The following is an 18196-nucleotide window of genomic DNA, read 5'->3' as shown; positions in this document are numbered from 1 at the left end:
AACTGTGTGTTTGTACCTGTTACCTCAGTCAGTTATACAGAACAATTTTTTACAAATAATTTTCTGGGATTTACATACCTTTTTGCATGTAGTCAAAAAATATGAATTGCACAACATTGCTGACTTTTTATATATATTTATACAAAAGATACAAGTAGCTTTTGTTTCTGTACTTGAAATTAAAATCAGAATCTCACTTCCTTTTTAAAAAAGGCCATTTCTGAGTTACTTGAGCCTCTTTGTCCAAGTGAGGCCAGATACATAATCTTTCTCATTGAAATTAGTTTTAAAGACATGTGAATGAAGACTTCTTTTCATAGGAAAGACTGCACCTAGCCTCGGTTTGATTTATAGAGGCCCAAAGCAATTCAGGAAATGGCCTATTATATAATCATTATTGCCCCCCCCCCCCCCCCCAAAAAAAAAAAACATCATAACAAAAACCATTTGGTCTACATTTGACCAAATTGACCTTGATATAGCTTAATAAATAATATTTGTAATCACCCAGTGTTCACACGATTGTATGAAAGATAAATTTCTCTAAACGTGAACATTATTTTCTTTTTAGAGAAATTTCTCTTACATATAATGGTGTCTTTCTGTAGACAAACTTTCCCCTCCACCCATGAATGCGTCGTTTTAACTTCAGTGTTGTAAGCGCTGCTGAGTAATTGACACTGGACAACTGGCCATTCATATTGAATTTCAGCTGACTGAATATAGTTTCAAGTGCACTCCCATTTAAGCGGAGAGGCCATATGTAGTAGCCTGGGAAGAAACTGACAAAGTGTTTGCAGAACTCAGTGAAGCCATAATACATAAGTCTTGTCAAATCCCACGTCTGTAGGGAACAATAAAAAGGTTTTGTATTAGCTTCTAATTCTGGGGAAAAAAAAAGAGAGCGAAACAACTTGACATGGAATTATTTTCATTAAATATTAATGTCCTTTGAATTATGAAATTCTTCCACATGTAGCTTGATTACCTAGCAAGCTTATTACTAACAAGTTGTTGATATTTGGATTTTTAATAATCAAAAATCCAAATTATTATTATTATAACAATTATTGTTATTAAACTTGCCTCTACCAATAAAAAACAACTTCACTGTCTTAATGATACGTACTGAATATTGAATATTTTGATAGAAAAAAAGTTACTTACCTGCCATGCAAGAAACCCTTTTTGGTTGGAAGCAGGCAAGTTTGGCTCTGTAAATTGACAAGTGATTTGAATCAAAACAAGCGTGAAATACATACATTGCACACATGTAGCTGCTTGGTTGTATTGATGTTTGTCTACTCTTGTAACAATCACTTATGTGTATACTACCAATATTTATGGTATTCCTTTTTGAACAAATAGAAACTATAAAGATTATAGAGGTCTTTGAGTGTACAATAAATTCATAACAGAAATTCTGTCAATGAAGGAACTGTCATAATGGTTATACAATGCGAATAGATTGAAAACAGGAAATCTGTCAATGAGAGAACTGTCACAAATTATGGACATTTAATTTTTTTTTTCATTTAAACAGTGGAAGTCTACCTTGCTCCCAGGCATAGTCAGCCCAGCCAACATAGAAGTTATAACCATTAGACATATTTTGCAAAACACTGGAATGCTCATCTGTGATCTTTTCATGACTCAATATACCCCTCTCAAATAACTGGCGGCAAGCATCTAGGTATTCAATGGTCTTTCCAGCATCTGGTGGATTACTTTCCTTGTATTCAGAGAGTTCAGCAATAACTCCATTTTGCTGCAATTTAAAGAAATTGAAATTTTTCAAAATAACATTATTACAATACTGTCTTCTTTCTTTTTTATTATTAATTATAGTTGTCAGTTACTATCATTTGAAACAGCTCAAGCAGGTGCCAATTTAAGATGGTATGTTGTATGCAAAGGTTTAATGACTTCATACATTGATATTCAATTACATTATAAAATAATGAAGTGCATAACTTTGTCTAACATGAATTCCTTTTTATGTACTAATGAAATTCTTGCATCCATGCATAACAAAATTATATGCATGGTTTGCACAAGTTGTGCTCATCGACAAATGTATGACTGCCATTTGTAGACGTGTCTGTAACATAGCTGTAGCACCCGTCGCATTCTACCATTTTTTGCTCTAGCCATCTCTCTCCACAGATCTTTAATGACTTGCCATCCAAACTTCACTCCATATAAATTGAAATCCTTTCTTCGGCTACCATTTGCTTGACGAGAGGAGTGAAGTGCTGCAATCCTGAGTCTCAGTTCTGAGTCCTGGTTGGATTAGCTAGTGGAGGGAAGTGCTATTATTATGCTGTCTCCATATTTACTGCATGCACTTTCCATCACTCAGACCAAGAGTAATAAGCGACACCTTAAACTTTCAACATGTAAAACTGAATTCATGGAAAACAAAATGCTCAAGGCAAAGCACTGGAAACTTCAAATATAATTTTTTTAAATAAAATTTCACATTTTTGAACATTAGTATGAGATAAATACAGTGCAACGAACTCAACTGAGGCCACCCAACATTGATAAGCCAATCACAGGTCACGTTTGCAACAAAGGAGTCTGGCTTTGGTAGTTTGTAAACCAATCAAAAACAAGAATATTTCTTTAAATTTCAAAGTGTCGGTTTTTTCGGTGACCCCAGTTGAGTTCGTTGCACTGTAACATAGAAATAACCTGATGTGATGGGCAAGGAATGAAAAAAAGCTTCTGGTTGGTCCAAGGATTTAGCATCCATGTCTTCACATGATGAGGGTCGTCCACTCTGGGATTTTCATTGATTCCATAGGCCCCACTTTCTTTTGTGGTTAGATATTTGATGGCCTTTAGATTTGCGCTGGCACCATCACAAACCACAGCCATGGTTTTAAAACCATATATATGGAATGAATGTATTGTGGTCATCAGGCAGGAGATGATATATTTGCACTCCATGCCTCTGCCACTGCTGAAATATGGCCCGATTATGTCAAAATCACTGGTCAGATCACGCCATAAATACTGCATGATGTAAGATGCTTTGACTGATTTGGGTGCACGGAGTTCATCATAAACATCTTGGAGTGATGACATGTCATCAGCAGTCATAGCATGTCCCACAAACCTTAAAGGTTGAAAGAAGAGGTTAGTCTGATAAATACATCATGTACTTTCAAACTTCCAGTAACTAACCCTGCTGAGGGCCACCTGACATTGTCGTTATGGCCATGCACACTGGTCTACACTCTTGAAAGTTAAACTATGTCCAATAAATTATTATCAATATGTTTTCTAACCAGACATACTGATTAGTCTTTTTTTAATGACTGTTGATCAAGAGCCAACACGTGATATAGTCCCTTAATGCCTTTATGCTCCTTCAGAATTATTCCGTTTATATATTGAAAGCTAATAAACTGATCAGATTTTACCATGCTACTAGTTTGATGGTTAAAAAACAGTCTTACCCATTGTTTGCACTATTCCAGTGGACTTTCATCACCACTTTCACCTCATCAAAAACAAGTACACCTGTATCCTTAGACTCGGGAAAACCCTGGTCTTTCCTTTCCACTTTGTATGCAGCATATGTTAATTTTGCATCATGCAGATGTGGGAGGTTTAAACCAGCCGCTTGGGTGTTTGCAGAAGTGAACTGCTTTAATGAAGACACTGATGGGAGGTTCAAAATCTGATAGCTTTTTAGTGCTTCATATGCTGCTGGACTGCGGGTGAACACCGCCAGTGCAATCCTGTATGTTATTGCAGACCATCTATTACCAGTTCTTCCCTTTCCTAATTTAAATGAGGGAAAAAATAGGATCGCTTAGATTGAACAAAAGCTGAAAAAGTGGTTTACGGGTTGCCATTTATGAAAGCTATTTCTTCAAATTTTCACTTTGTAAACAATTCATGTTTTTTTTTCTTTTGTTATTGCGTGACCAAAACATACAGGCCTAAATTTAACTGTTATCAAAGTGTTACTTGCAGTGGTTCTTTAAAACAAGCGGTCAGAAATAAGACGATAAGAAATTATCTTAAACTCTGAGCAGAGCAAGGTTGACTGAAATTCTAGGAGGCAAAATTTATTTTAGATAATAATATTTTGTAACGCAAGCGGATGCATATGTACATGTAACACTTCTGATTAAGTAAATATATAAGAACTGATAAAAGAGAAAATGTTAAAACAGTTTGTTCCCAAAAGCAAAATACCGTGATTTTCATAGAGATTAATTTTTAAAATTTCACACTTACAGGAAAAATCAAAGTTTTGACGCCTACCGTTTCGACACTGATCTTTCCAAAAGGCCTTTCTGTCGTCCACATCCTGCTTCCACATTTCTTTCATCAGTCTGCCCTTTCCTTTCATTTTCTTTTCCGCTTCCTCGAAAATATCGTCCAAACATTCGTAATACTGTGAACTTATTTTGGAAGTAATTTGCCTCATCTCACTAGACAACTCAGGAGAGAGAGAAACGTCAAGTTTTTTCCTCAGTCTTTCCACTTCCTTCGTTAGTCGTCGCCGTCCGCCGTTAGATTACGCACTCTTTTCTTTGCACTTTTCGGACTTAAGAACTTCCAATTACACGTTGAAGACTTCTGCACACGATTTCTTCCGTTACTTCGACGTTTCTTTGCGATATCACTCAGTTTCCGGTAAAGTTTCTTGCAATCTGTACATACATCAAAGAGAGCAGAGCCAGGTACTTGCTTTTTGTTGCCAGGTAGATGTAGCAGTAAACATTTATGGCTGTCGACTCTTTGGAAAGGGAATCCCCATGTCCGTTTCAAATCCGAGTTGACCTCTGGTGGCGATTTCAGGCCAGCACAAATTTTGTAGCTGTTCATAATGTCAAGGAGAGAGGTCAAATCACCTTCATCCTTAAGTGCGCCTTTAAATGCATCACGAAAGAGTACTTTAATGGCGTAGTTCCCGTCCGAGGAAACATGTAAACACACTGGAGCACAACCATTCGCTAACAAGTTTGGATCGTACCCAGACAAGTCAGCTTTTGACACCATACATACTTCACCGTGGCCAGCCTTCCACAATGTGAATTGAAATCCTGGAGCTTTGGCAGAAACAACTTTTTTAGCTCGCTGAATCCAATTATCGCAGACATCGGAATGGATCGGCGTAGTGGATGTTGTGTAGCTCGACTTTATTGGCGTTTCTTTCCCCGTTATGTTCGAAGTGTCCGACTGAAGGCCATTTACAGGGTTATTACTCGTCTTTTGGTAATTTTCTGCACACAGCTGGACTGGTCGCGGAGCGATAAAACAATATCCTCGCTGCCGGAGTGACAAATTTTCTTGAGCATTTGCGCTCGCATCGTTACGTGAACTTCCTAACTTCGCGAAGTTGCATTTGGGACTTTCGGTCGCAGTCACTCTAGGGCGTTTAGATTGAATAAGGGTCCCACTTTGGTCAAACTTGACCTCAACAAACTGCAATTTTCTTTTGCAGCGCACCGATGACATTGTTTACAAGGCGATGTAGCTTTTCCCTGAGCACTCGCGCGAGGCTCACGCAATGGTCGCGTGTATCCATATTAGGAAGTAAATTCTGATTGGCTAATCTCGCGCGCTAATGAAACCCAGCTTTGCGACAGACCTAATCGCTTCGAGGTTATATGCTTCTGATAATACAAATAGTCTTTTTTTCTGACACAATTGTTTTAAATTTCCAGTAACTTGTATCTGATGTGGTAAGAGAGTATGAACTGCAAGCAACAGACTGCCAGTTAGTCGGTTTAGTGAAACAACAAACCCAAAACAAATAGCTTTGAAGCATAATATCAAAAAATGAAAGAGAGAGAGGAGGTAAAAGCTTGTTTCAAGATATGTGAATAACCCTTTAACGTTCACTTTATACATAAAGGTGATTGAAAGAGTGTTATCTATCAATTGTATACCGATGTCAGTGGGAGGCTCAGTTACAATCTTGACAATGTCTGGATTTGTTTTTGATGAAATACTTGTTATAATTACTATTCTATTTCACTTAATCTCTCATTTTTCAACAGGGTTATAAGGTTATGCGTGGAGTTGTACAGCAAGAATCCACATACTCTTGATCCACTGCAAAAATTCTTATATCTACCGAGTAACCGCACCATCAGGTAATTGTTGTAGAGTTTCATCCAGTATCCAAATAAAACATTCATTGACACTACACTCTAACAGGATACCAAACCAAACTCTACAAGTTTTTCACTCATCTTACTGATGTACCTTCATCACAGTTCCAAAGAAATAATTCATTGTATAATATTCATTGGAATAATAATTTTATTTTTGTTCAAGGTACTACAAGAACAAAACCCCCCAACGTCCAGGATGGGACTCAAATACTTTGAAATGGTGTCTCAAGGAAGCTAAAGCCAATAATTTAAAGCCAGATGCCTACATGGGTGGCTTCATTTTAGATGAAATGAAAGTCCAGGGTGGTAATTTATTATTACTGCTGATTTTTATACATTTTGTGGAACCTGCCCGCCTACAGTACCCCTCCCCTCAACCAACAGTTTGCCCTAATTGAGAACATGGTAGTCTTAATGTTGGCTTAGGGGAGGGGTAGGTGGGTAGTTTACCAAAAATGCAAAATGATCTGAACACCATGATAGCTAACACCCAGTGATAACTAACTAGATTTTTATATTGGAGGAACAATATATCTTTTTGCACTGTATACTGACACCAAGATATCAATGTGTAAAAGTGATGACAAATAGTGTAGATTTCTGTACTAATTGCAAAAATAACTAATCTTGACTTGATATTACAAATTTCAGGAGGACATTGAAATAGTGAAAAAAGATGGCAAACACAAGCTGGTTGGCTTTGTAGATTTGGGTGAAATGCATGATGCATTTGAAAAGATTTCAGGTAATGTCAATGTTCACTTATTTCATTCTTGGGTTATAATACACTTCTATTTTTCACACACTTTTTAGTAAAGGTACATATCTAAAAAAAACTTGCTCCCATTTTTATGTTTTCTCGGCAATATGAACAAAATATGTAAACTATCATGAACAGTCATATCATGATATTATATTCAAAAGGTTCATATTTTCAGGAGTCCCTTATTTGAAGGACCTATACATACATGTTATTATTGAGAAATTATGATTATCTGCAAGTCCAAAAATGTGCAGTTCCAGAAAAAATCCATACCCATCCCATGGAACGTCATCGGAAATTCCTAGGGGGAGGGGAGTCTTAAAAGTCAAAATTTTAGAAGTAAAGTATGAAGCTAAACTGGAATTTCCTGGTGGGACGGGGGATGCAAAACAAAAAACCTTCCATGGGGGGAGTATGGATATTGTTTGGAACTGCACAATACAGTTATCATGCCAAAAAACTTTATAACTAATTTCTAGAATTTTAAAAACTGAAACCCATCCTCTTTCAAAGTTGATGAAAAATGTATTGCCACTAGGGGTAATTTTAACTCAACATTTTGAAATAACTCTCAACATACTTTAAATTTCCTTAATTCTAGGGAAAAGCTGTGAGCCAGAACTTGCAACACATGTGCTTCAGTTTATCTTCGTAAGTGATAGTGGATTCCGATTTCCTGTTGCACAATTTCCATCTGGTTCATGTACCCCAACTGACCTGTTCAGCATTTTTTGGGAAGGTGTGCTTGAAATGATGGAATCCGGATTCACTGTCTACTGGTGTATATTAGATGGGGCTGAGGTGAATCGCCAATTCATCAAACTGCATTTTAACGGAGAAAATGAAGCAGTAGAAAAAAAAGTTCACTGCCCAAAATGTCTACACTGGAGAACCCATGGTGTTTATGATGGATCCTAAGGTAATTTTTGCATTGGAACAATAATTATGTAATTCTTAAAGGGGAAGTGTCACGTTTTTTTGTACCTCTTTTGTTAAAAATGGTGAAATAAGACCTTCAGTTAGTTACAAAATAATTCTAGGATAAAAAGAAGAAATCAAGTCAATCCTTGAAAGGAACAACTTATGATCTGATCTAGCGCATTTTGTAGACAAAAATGCAAGAACTCGACAAACATAAGCCTATCTCCCTCATGTATAGCTCTGCTTTCTTGCAAAGGAACATGTCAAACTGTTTTCAGTTTCGTTTTGTTCAGTGTCATTGGAAACTATTGTTATGGATAAGTTAAATCTGCCCCCCCCCCCCCTTCCAGACTTACTGTTTGTTGATGCATGTCTATATTTTGACAATTTTCACAACATTTAGTTCCCATGAAAATTAATAATTATGTAATTATAAGGTACCTGTTGAACAACATCCTAAACTATCACAGGGTGTTGTTCAGTCAGACATGTGCATGGCTCAAATTGATTTCAAACCCTAAGAGGAACCAGTTGTCCAGTCATGAGACTAACCACTCTTATTATAGAACAGTTAAAATGAGACATCAATAAAAGCCAGTCGATTGACAAATATAACCTGCCATATGATTAAAAGGTCAATGGCATAATAATCCAATGGCAGTCATTTCAGATTAAATGTTAAGCACCAAACCAAACTGAAACATTTTTGCCCTTGAAAACTTTATACAGGAATCCCTTCCCTCCCCTCTGGGAATATTTCTTTTCAATAACACAAAGAAAATAATTATCAGTCAGTGTGAATGTAACATTGAAGAGCCTAATAAAATGCTTTAACTCTCACAGCACAATTTCAAAAAGATCAGAAACAACATTTTAAAGAGCTCAACAGATGGTTCAGGCACCAGGTGTCTCACATACAATGGCAAGGCAATCACCTGGGATCAGTTCAGAAATGCATATGATTATGATCAGGGAGAATACTCCATGTCCTTCCATCACAAGCTGACAGTAGAACATTTCCAGCTCGATCCAGCATCCAAAATGCGTAACCACCTGGCGGAAGATGTCTTGGACAGAAATATGCTGGCCCTTATGAAGGTACTTGTCCTGGCTAAAATGCTTGGTCTTTAAATTTCCCCCTTAACAAAAATACTAATAATCCTTTAGTCATATATTTTTTTCACGTTTAACCTGACCCTGGTCTTTTTTAGTGAATTGAATGTGTCATCCACTTCACCTGCCAGTAACCACCCTCAGTTCATATTTTCTAGCTTAGCTCTAGGACTGCTAAGGATATTGAACTTCAACCCTGATTTTCACACATTAATGAGCAAATAAACAAGTTTTTAGTAGGCATACCAAGGTCACCTAAACAGCAAAGGTCAAGATGGAAGCTGTCTTGATGCCACATTAAAGCTCCTAGGCCACACATCACAATTAGTGCAACTCTTTAATGACAGGGAGACAATTAAAAGCTTAGATGATTATCGACTAAAGGCATTGCAAGATTTTCTGTCTTTTTTAAATCAATGGAAAGCTGAAGCAGGCAGTGAGGCATCAAAGAAGTTTCTCACGAATAAACTGTGGTTTGATTTACAATCCATGATTCTGGGATTTCTATCAATCATTGCTGTGAAATTAAAGAAATTTCCACAAACTGTGATCAAACCTGCCATAATTAACCAGGACTGCGTTGAGAATCATTTTTGCCAAGTGAGAGCATGCACTGGACAAAATAATCACCCAACTTATCGTCTTCAAGAATCGACACAAAACTCTATTCGTTACGGGCAGACCACAATAAGCAGGAAGAGTAATGCTGGTGCAGCTGGCAAGAAAAGAAAATTCTATTGACTGATACAAATGTAACTAAATTTTCAAGGTTACAGAAAAGACTATGTACAAAAACAAAAAATTGTGAGTATGATAAATCAACTAGTGAAATAAGCTCTCATTGATTATTAATTTGACATGTTAAATGCCGCAGACAAATGTTTCAGAAACAATGTAATAGCTTCAATACATGAGCATGACAGCCTCACCTTCATTTCATTCACCTCTAGAAATTTGCAAAGTTATCCTTTGGTTGTCTTCATTCAAATTAACACTGCATTGTAGGACACTGGTATAGTAAGGATAAGGCATACTGCTACTGGACTTGACAACAGGAACTAAACCTTGGACCAACTTGGCCTTTGCTGATCTTATGTTCACTTGAATTCCATAAGCACGGCAGAGAGAGTGAAGCTGAATTTTGGTGTACACCTTGCTTAAAGCCTTCTCTCCAAATTGCTCGATGTACTGTTTGAGTGTCACAGGGCTGGTCACTTTAGCTAGTGATTTGTCTCCAACAATATCACTGTAAGGAGCTGCAGCCTTCTTCTCCTCCAAAGCCTTCTTTCTCTGCAAAACCACCTTCCTGTGCTCTGCAGACTTCTTCAATCTTGATGGTTAAAAAAAGGAATTAAATATCAGCATTTCCTCACAATGAAATTACCCGCCCTTGTCTTTTTTCAGAAAGAAAAAAAATTTTAAATTGAAAATGAAATAATAATAATACTGACACATTTAATGTAATTTTAAAAATATACATAGAGGAATAAATAAAGGAATAAAAGAGACATGTCAAGTCTTTCATTTGTGCATTCATTAGGGCACTCAAGCAATCCAAGGTACTTTAGGAAATAACTTGGTAGAGTTATCATTTTTCCTTTTAGAAATTGTACAGGAGGTTTTTTATTAAGTATGTGTAAATACAGTCTTCACCATGTCACTATTGAGGTAATAAAACTTGGTCATAAACATTTTTTAAATCTCTTTGTGAGTTTCTTTTTTTGACAACTGGTATTATTTGTAACTTGTACATTTGAAAGTTACCTATGTGCTCTCCTGAAGTCACGCAGGTATTGTCCAGCTCCCACCATCACATATCTGTCAACTACATCATCAAATGCTTGTTTGATTAGTTCCTGATGAGAAATTAAAATGAATAAGAACTTACTAAAGGAGATGCTGTACAAAAACCTTTATGTACAAGGTTACCCATGTATGATATACCATTTGAAAGCTACTGATGGGGATAGTTCATAAACTGATATAATCATAAAAGGGAAAAGTTATGACTTTGAGATAAATGGGTTTAAAGGCCCACCTTCACCCAAGAGTCATTGCGGTCGTTTGCTTTTGTTTTGAAATGCTGTATTGTCCAAACGCTTGAGCTTATTGGCGGTCCAAACTCAAGCAGTTCATTCGGGTTTCGTCGACGACTGGTGCTGGAGGGAAAGAATATTCGTGATCGCTTATTGCTTTCTCACTCGACTCCCGCTCAAATAAAATGGGGGGGCTTTCATATATGAAAACGGTTCCTCAGCGCGCAATACATCTTGGGTGAATGTGGGCCTTTAAAACGTAACAAATTATGTTTAAAATGTCCCAATCCTTGTTTATGTTACGGTAAAAACCCCCATATAACAACCTAGTGATATAAGAACCTACAAGCTGAAATTTGGCATTTAAATACCCAAAAATATAAGAACCTGTTCAGCCTGGCCAAAAAAAAAAATAGGGTCTTATACAAAAACAATGACTCCAATTTTGATGGTCAAAATTCTGGATTTTAATTGTGTGACAAAAAGTTATTGTGTATATATTTTTTTTTATTATTATTATTATTTACATTTGTTTGGTTTTCACTAGAAATATGTTTTCCATAAAGCTACAGTGCAATATAGACAATTTATAGATGATTTCTGCCATGGGTTACAGTACGACAACCTCTGAAAAATAAGAAACAATTAAGAACCTAATCAGCCTGAATTGTGAAAAACTACCCCAAAATATAATAGCCTGTTCAGCCTGACCTCGAAAATTCTAGGTTCTCATATGCGGGTTTTTACTGTAGGTATACCCCTGAACTATACCGTATTTTGCAGTTCTCAACATGTCGATCAATAAAATATTTGTCTTTAGACCAACAAGTTCTAGTGAAAAAAAGTGACCATCTTGCTATCAAAAATTCATGGAAATCCATCAAAATAATATTGACTGAGTTATGACATCATGTGCCAATTGGCACTCTTTGGGGTTAAAGGGTTATAACCAACATCAATCCAGGATCAAAATGCACGTTAAATCCCAAAGGTCAGTAATATTCCGAACAATAACATTATAAAACCAATAACAAAAAACTTTTAGTATAAATTTATTTGCATAATCAGTCTTGTTCCAAAAATAACATGGTACAGCTGTAGCTTACATTAAAACATACCTCTTGGGGAAAACATTCAAACCACTTTTGTTGTAACTGTGGGTCACTCTTCATAGTTGATCCCATCACATGAATCAAATCTTCACCAAACAAGGCAAGCTTGTAATCATTTAAGCAGCTGACACGTAAAACTTCAACTTCAATAAAGAATTCATGCGGTTGATCCTCGATATGGGTCAGGCCCCTGTTTCGAAATTGCAGATCTTAAGTTACCTTCAAGGTCTCTGGATACTTGGTGGTGAGTGAGAGGGTTTCAAAATTGACAATGATGTTTTCCTCCAACAGGGAAGCAGTAGTATGTCGTCTGAATGCTTCATCACGGGTTGCAGCATTAGTTGACACCATGTTCAGCCTGACATACTGCTAATGATGGTAAACGACTTTTCTCACTGCCCATGCTCCAATGTGCCGTACCTTGGCAAGGCCCTGCGCTGACATGCTCCTCACATTGAAATTCAGTGGCTCTCTTGCTGTGGCCTTTGCAACTTTTTCTGCAACGCACTTTGTGACTTCTTAAAGACACCTATCATGAGAGAAGCCCCAACTGTTGACTGCAACATGTTAATTGGTTTAGCCTCAAAAAACATTTCAAGAACACTGTTGTAAGAGGGTGACCGTGTAATCAACATGTACAGTTCCCGAGTATCTTTTCTCCATTGAGTGGTTGATAACTGGACTTCATTCACATTTTCCAATGTGTTCTCCAGTATAATCTTGCATGCTTGGCTCCAAAGTATTTTCCCCATTGTTTCCAATTTGACAGTGTCATATTTTGCAATCTCCTCTATCAGTTTGTTCTTACTGATGGCAAACTCACTCAGTGGTTCATGTACAAATAGCTTCTCAAGGACAGCCACCATGCTGAAGGTTGGTGGAGGGCACTTGCAAAAATTGTCAGTCACCTCATCAATCAGTAGCATGTGAACAGTCTGCAGGTCAATGGCGATTTCATCTGCTTCTCCTCGATCAAAATAGGATTGTACCAAATTGTCTGTTTTTGAGACATCTTCAAGGACATCGTGGCCCTCATCGTCTTCGTTTGGAAGTTCAAAGCCGTCTTACAATACTAAATCTTCCCAAGTTCCCAAGAACACTATTGCGACAGCATGTCAGATCATGTTCCATGTCTTTACTGTGTGCACAAACATTTATGCACTCTGCAGGTGGGGGACGAAGTTGGTTTTTGTTGAAGTTAACCACCTTCAGACATGTACTTGAACAGACTCTACTCAACGCCACATACAGTAATCCAGACACAAATTCTTTATTACAGTGAACAATTGCTGAATCAAATGTCAGTCCCTGTGATTTGTGACATGTGAATACCCACATCAGGGTAAGTGGGAATTGACTTCGACTTCCGATCACTTCTCCAGTTCTTAAAGTCTTTGTCCAAGTTTCTTTCCTCAACAACACATGCCCCTCACCATCAAAATGAACAAGAACTCCATCACCCTTTACACCGACAAACTTTCCTCGTGAACCATTTCTTAAAGTATCCGACTTGTTCCATAAAAGCATCACTAAACATCCAGGCTTCAGCAGCAGCACTTGATCGGCAGGACACTATTCCCACAACATCACCCTCATCAACAGCATCAAATCTGGTTAAATCCCCGGGCAAAGAAAAAAGGATACCGAGGTTAAACATTTGAACAGGAAGACGTTTAAAAAACACATGAATAACAGAACGATTGATTTCCTCAGGCAAATCTCTGGACATTTTCTTTAGAAATGCCATTGATTCTGGTCCACATTTCCCCACCCGAATTTCCTTCAGGCAAGCCACGAAAACCTTATCCTCTTCGTTCTGCCGCATGATGGTGGTCAATTCAACTCGATGTGAAATTGCTCTGATGAAGAGCGGAGACGTGAAAGCGAATTTCCCAAGGTCGAAATAATTTGCCACGGGGCGAAGCTGCAGAACATTGCCGACAACAATCACCTGAATACCTCCGAACAATAGTGGAGTATCACACTTTGATGCTAACTCGAGATGAATTTTATTAGCAAGCTCAAAAACTCTTCGACTGGACACGCTGATTTCGTCCCATATCACAACGTCAACTGCTTTTACACGTTCAGCGGCTAAATTGTTTGCCACAGCGCGATCGACTACTAAATTGCATGGAAGATCAGCTGTACGAAGGCCATAAAATGCATGGGCAGTCGACGGGCGGATTTCCGTATTGTCGTAAACGGTCGTTGCAATTCCTCTTTTGAGATAACTTCCACCTTATTGCCATTATTTTGTAGACTGTTGTAGATTGCCCGAACCAAGGTGGATTTTCCTGTTCCTCCTTGTCCGGTTATCAGAAGGTTATGACCTCCAATGGCCGCGTTTACAATCTGATATTGATCGGATGTCAAAGGAAATCTGAAAAGCAAAGACGCCGGTCTCATCACACTGCACCATATCGTATATGAAAGTCGTAAATTCGCATAAAAAAAGTCACACATTACCTTTCCATGTAAATGTATCTAACTGATCCTGCACATCATTTTTGACAATAAACTCAAACCCTTATCTTTATGTGATCTTGCCGTGAATATCCTTGTCTGACCTTTCCTGATCCTTGCCGCGAATACCGACCTTTCGCGTCGAAACAACAGTCGTCTTCTTCATTGGCTGACACGAACAAAGAGATTGGCGCCTTTCCGGGCGCCCGTCACGCGCAATTCGCCTAACCCCAGGCTGCTAGCAAGTTCGCTGCTGTTGATTTGCTCCTGCCTCCATCGCACGGGACGGATTTTTGAAAGGGCATTGTTTGAAATCATCCAATCAGCGAGGGGCAAACAGCGTGACAGTTTTCAGTCGGCACACGAAAGTCCAGCTACGCATCCATCGGGCTTGGATTGCTGAATTTTTCGGTTTCATTTTCGGTCTTCCTGTAAAAGTTTTGGACGGATTTCAAATCAAATGGTACGAGATGAAAGCTAAGACTTTCAACTTCCCTGGTGCGTTGTTTGGAACCCGTGCGATGATGATTTGTTCGTGATTTTCGGCTCGGCGCTGGACCGGTCCGACTGAGAGCTTTCCTCCCTTCTCTCGCGTCTATTACGCTCGAGTGAACGTTCAACGCCGAACCCTTCAAATGGCTAAAATCGCCGTCTTCAACCTCAGGAACGACAACACACAACATTTAAGGTAAAATAACGTTTATTTTGATGTTAAATGAGAATATCTATCGCAATCTAGTACGATAATACGGGGATTTTCGATATTCCCATACATTGCCTCTATAAATTCAAAATACAAACGGTCACATAGTTTGTGTGGGCCCCCTGTGGAATGACTGGCGTTGACAGTTCCGGAAGCGGTGTCTTTTGTTTTTGTTTGTTTGTCTGTTTGTTTTTTCGATTTTTTCAAAGTCTGCTTGCTCCACCCATACACTTCTGTCTTTGAAGTTTCTGCGGAGAAATTTGTGAAACACCGGTCGCACAAAGAAATGTGATGTGATGACAGATTTTAATGTTAAACAAACACAAATTTGGTCAAAATTTCCCTAGAGCGACCCAGGCCAAAGTAGGAAAACTTGAAGCCAGATTTGATCCGTTATTCGAGGAAAGCTCTTCTAAAACTTCGCTAACATTCGCTTGAAACTCAAGCACCCGCTTATCTGCATCACCATGTCCCAAGAAGGATAATTTGCGTTCCTTTCAGAGCAACTCATTCTCGGAGAAGTTTATTTATCGATAAAGGCCTTGTTGAAAACGAAGTTGAATTCAAATCAAGCGCCATTTTTGCCCATGCCGGACAAGCGGTGTCGCTGGAATTTCATGACAAACACACAATCAAACCTAGATGCAAGTACGAGAATTTGCCCGATAGGGGGAATCCACGTGAAACCTTTGGTTCGCGACAAACTACATACACCCCCTCCCGGCTAAGTGTAGTTTGCGCTACTGGATTATGTGTGTCTTAGTGGATTGTGTAGGCAAGGGCGTGAGCTAGTAGATATAGAATTAACAATAATGGAAAAAAAAACACCCGAAGGAGGCTCTGTTTCCTTGGTATTAAGAATGCTGATGCGAATATTATTGTTAAACTGCATTTCCGTTGCAGAGCATTAGAACTTTGAAAACGCTTGTGAATACACCTAATGTTGCCGACCCAGTGGTTTTCTGAAAAGTGACAAAATAAGACAACTTGCTTACCATAACAATACAACATGTGTAAGTCATACCCTGAACTGAAAACGTTTATTGATGCCACTGTCAACAAGCAATAATAAATTAAAAAAAGGGAGCCAGTTCTTCTTTACAGTGATCTATATACAACTTATTTTACATGAGTCTTCCAAATTACACAAGTTCACATTCATTCTGACGAGCCTGGCGTTTTGTATTTGAAATCACTTAGCCTACGTAGCAAGCATTTCAGTGGGATTTTGTACGTTTTTCGCTGTTTGAACGCGTGGAAACTGGGACAAGAGAAAGAAAAAACTCGTCTTTTCGCTCTCGTCCCAATATCCGCGCGGTCAAAAAGCGAAAAAGGCACAAAACCCCAATGAAATGCTTGCTATGCAGGCTTGTAATCACTAAATTATATTTACCAGAAAAATAAGCGCAATAGTGCATTTGAGTCACGAATGTATTCCAAATGTGCAGTGTTCCGTAGAATAAATAGGCAACAAATGTCTAACCTCACCATTACGTCACCACTAGATTACGTGAACGTGCCCTCCATGGTTGGGCTAACTCTCGATCAAACTTTAACTTACAGGTAAGGCTTGTTTAATTGAATAAATAAACCTTCAGCCAGGTTTTTCTACAGACGTATTGTCTTATCTCTTATGATATTCATGTCCATCTGAAGTATGCAGATGAAAATGAAAACATTTGGCTAATACAATTAAGTATATTCTCAGCTCCGACTATTGCATTTCTAGCTCTCTAATTGGCTCAAAAACTCCGACTATGAACCATTAGTCGGAGTTTTACCTAATATGGAAAATAGTGCGCCAAGTTTAAAAATTTTCCGCACGAAGTTTTTAACTTCAACTATCCATAGTGACCGATAATGGCAGGTTTCAGGAGCTGTCTCCCACTAAACTTCAAGAGATACTAGACAATGCTGTTCTAGAAAAAACGAAGAAAGCCACAAAGTTCGGCATGAACATATTTAATGGTAAGTATCTGGGAGTTTTACTCAAAAACTAGCAACAATTAATACGTTCACTGTCGATATTTTGATAATTTTATAACTGCGTAACAACGACAAAAATTCTCACTTTGTTATTTACAGAATGGCTGTCAAGTCCTGTTGCCACAAAATTTTCGAAACGAATTAAAGGCATGTCCAAAGAGGAGCTACATGAATGCCTTAAATGTTTTGTACACCTCCGCAAGGAAGAAAGACAGCATGTATTACAAAAACATCCATTAAGTCCATTCGAGCCGCCATAGATCGCTTTCTTCGCTCGCCACCAAACAACAAGCCTTTTTCTATCATCTCCGACGCTGTGTTTACCGAAGCCAATAAAATTTTGGATGCCTTTGTAAAGGATCTCAGAAAGACGGGTAATATATGTTATGTTTAAAATATGTTACAGGACACAGATCAGACCAGGCGGTCGAATCGTACAATGATCGCCCATCCATAGAACAGCAGAAGATGTCACACGTTCTCAGTGATTTTGTCTCAACCGGAGCCTCTGAAGCCTCCCCATGCACTGGTATCTCTGCAGCTGCGAAAGAAAACGAATGCCATGGCCAGCAAGAACGACAACCTCAAAGTGAAGGGACAGTTTTAGTCCAAAATCAGTTCGTAAATACCGAGGTTCGGCAAAGCGAGCGAAGAAGCTTTCCGGCAGGTTTTCTTCAACTGCAATGTCCAAGTTCACAACAATTACGCAGGCGGAGAATCAGGAAAATCTTCCTGAACTTTGAACACTATTTAACCACTTGAAAGCTTCCGAAGCCGTCTTTTTTCCTTGCATTTGAACGGTTGAATATTTCAAGGTTGATTTTCGTTAACAGTTGACCACAGTTTGTCGTTTGTGTAGCTGTCAAATTTCATTCAGCTCATCCAGTGATGTAATAATCAGGTGATCACCGCGCGCATGTGACCGGAAGTTGTATGCTCTTTTGGCCGCT

General features: G+C 38.4%; 2 protein-coding genes across 2 annotated transcripts; one reads left to right on the top strand and one right to left on the bottom strand.

Moving 5' to 3' along the window:
• Nucleotides 1-434: 434 nt before the first annotated feature.
• Nucleotides 435-4626, bottom strand: LOC146457932 (uncharacterized). Its single transcript, XM_085091389.1, has 7 exons — nt 4285-4626; nt 3468-3795; nt 2687-3124; nt 2084-2263; nt 1555-1823; nt 1168-1214; nt 435-844 (listed from the first exon to the last, which is right to left on the bottom strand). Exons 1-7 carry the CDS (start codon nt 4448-4450, stop codon nt 557-559), a joined length of 1716 nt encoding a protein of 571 aa, XP_084947515.1. The 5' UTR covers nt 4451-4626; the 3' UTR covers nt 435-556.
• Nucleotides 4627-6794: 2168 nt separating this feature from the next.
• On the top strand, nt 6795-15387 carry LOC146457931 (uncharacterized). Its single transcript, XM_085091381.1, has 5 exons — nt 6795-6891; nt 7511-7710; nt 8674-8928; nt 9184-9715; nt 14984-15387. Exons 1-4 carry the CDS (start codon nt 6864-6866, stop codon nt 9682-9684), a joined length of 984 nt encoding a protein of 327 aa, XP_084947507.1. The 5' UTR covers nt 6795-6863; the 3' UTR covers nt 9685-9715; nt 14984-15387.
• The last annotated feature ends 2809 nt before the right edge of the window (nt 15388-18196 follow it).

This window comes from Pavona decussata, unplaced genomic scaffold (genome assembly GCF_977016875.1).
Source record: "Pavona decussata unplaced genomic scaffold, jaPavDecu1.1 SCAFFOLD_235, whole genome shotgun sequence".
NCBI lineage: Eukaryota > Metazoa > Cnidaria > Anthozoa > Scleractinia > Agariciidae > Pavona > Pavona decussata.
The sequence above is the reverse complement of the archived record's forward strand: the minus strand, read 5'-3'. Positions and strand labels throughout refer to the sequence as shown.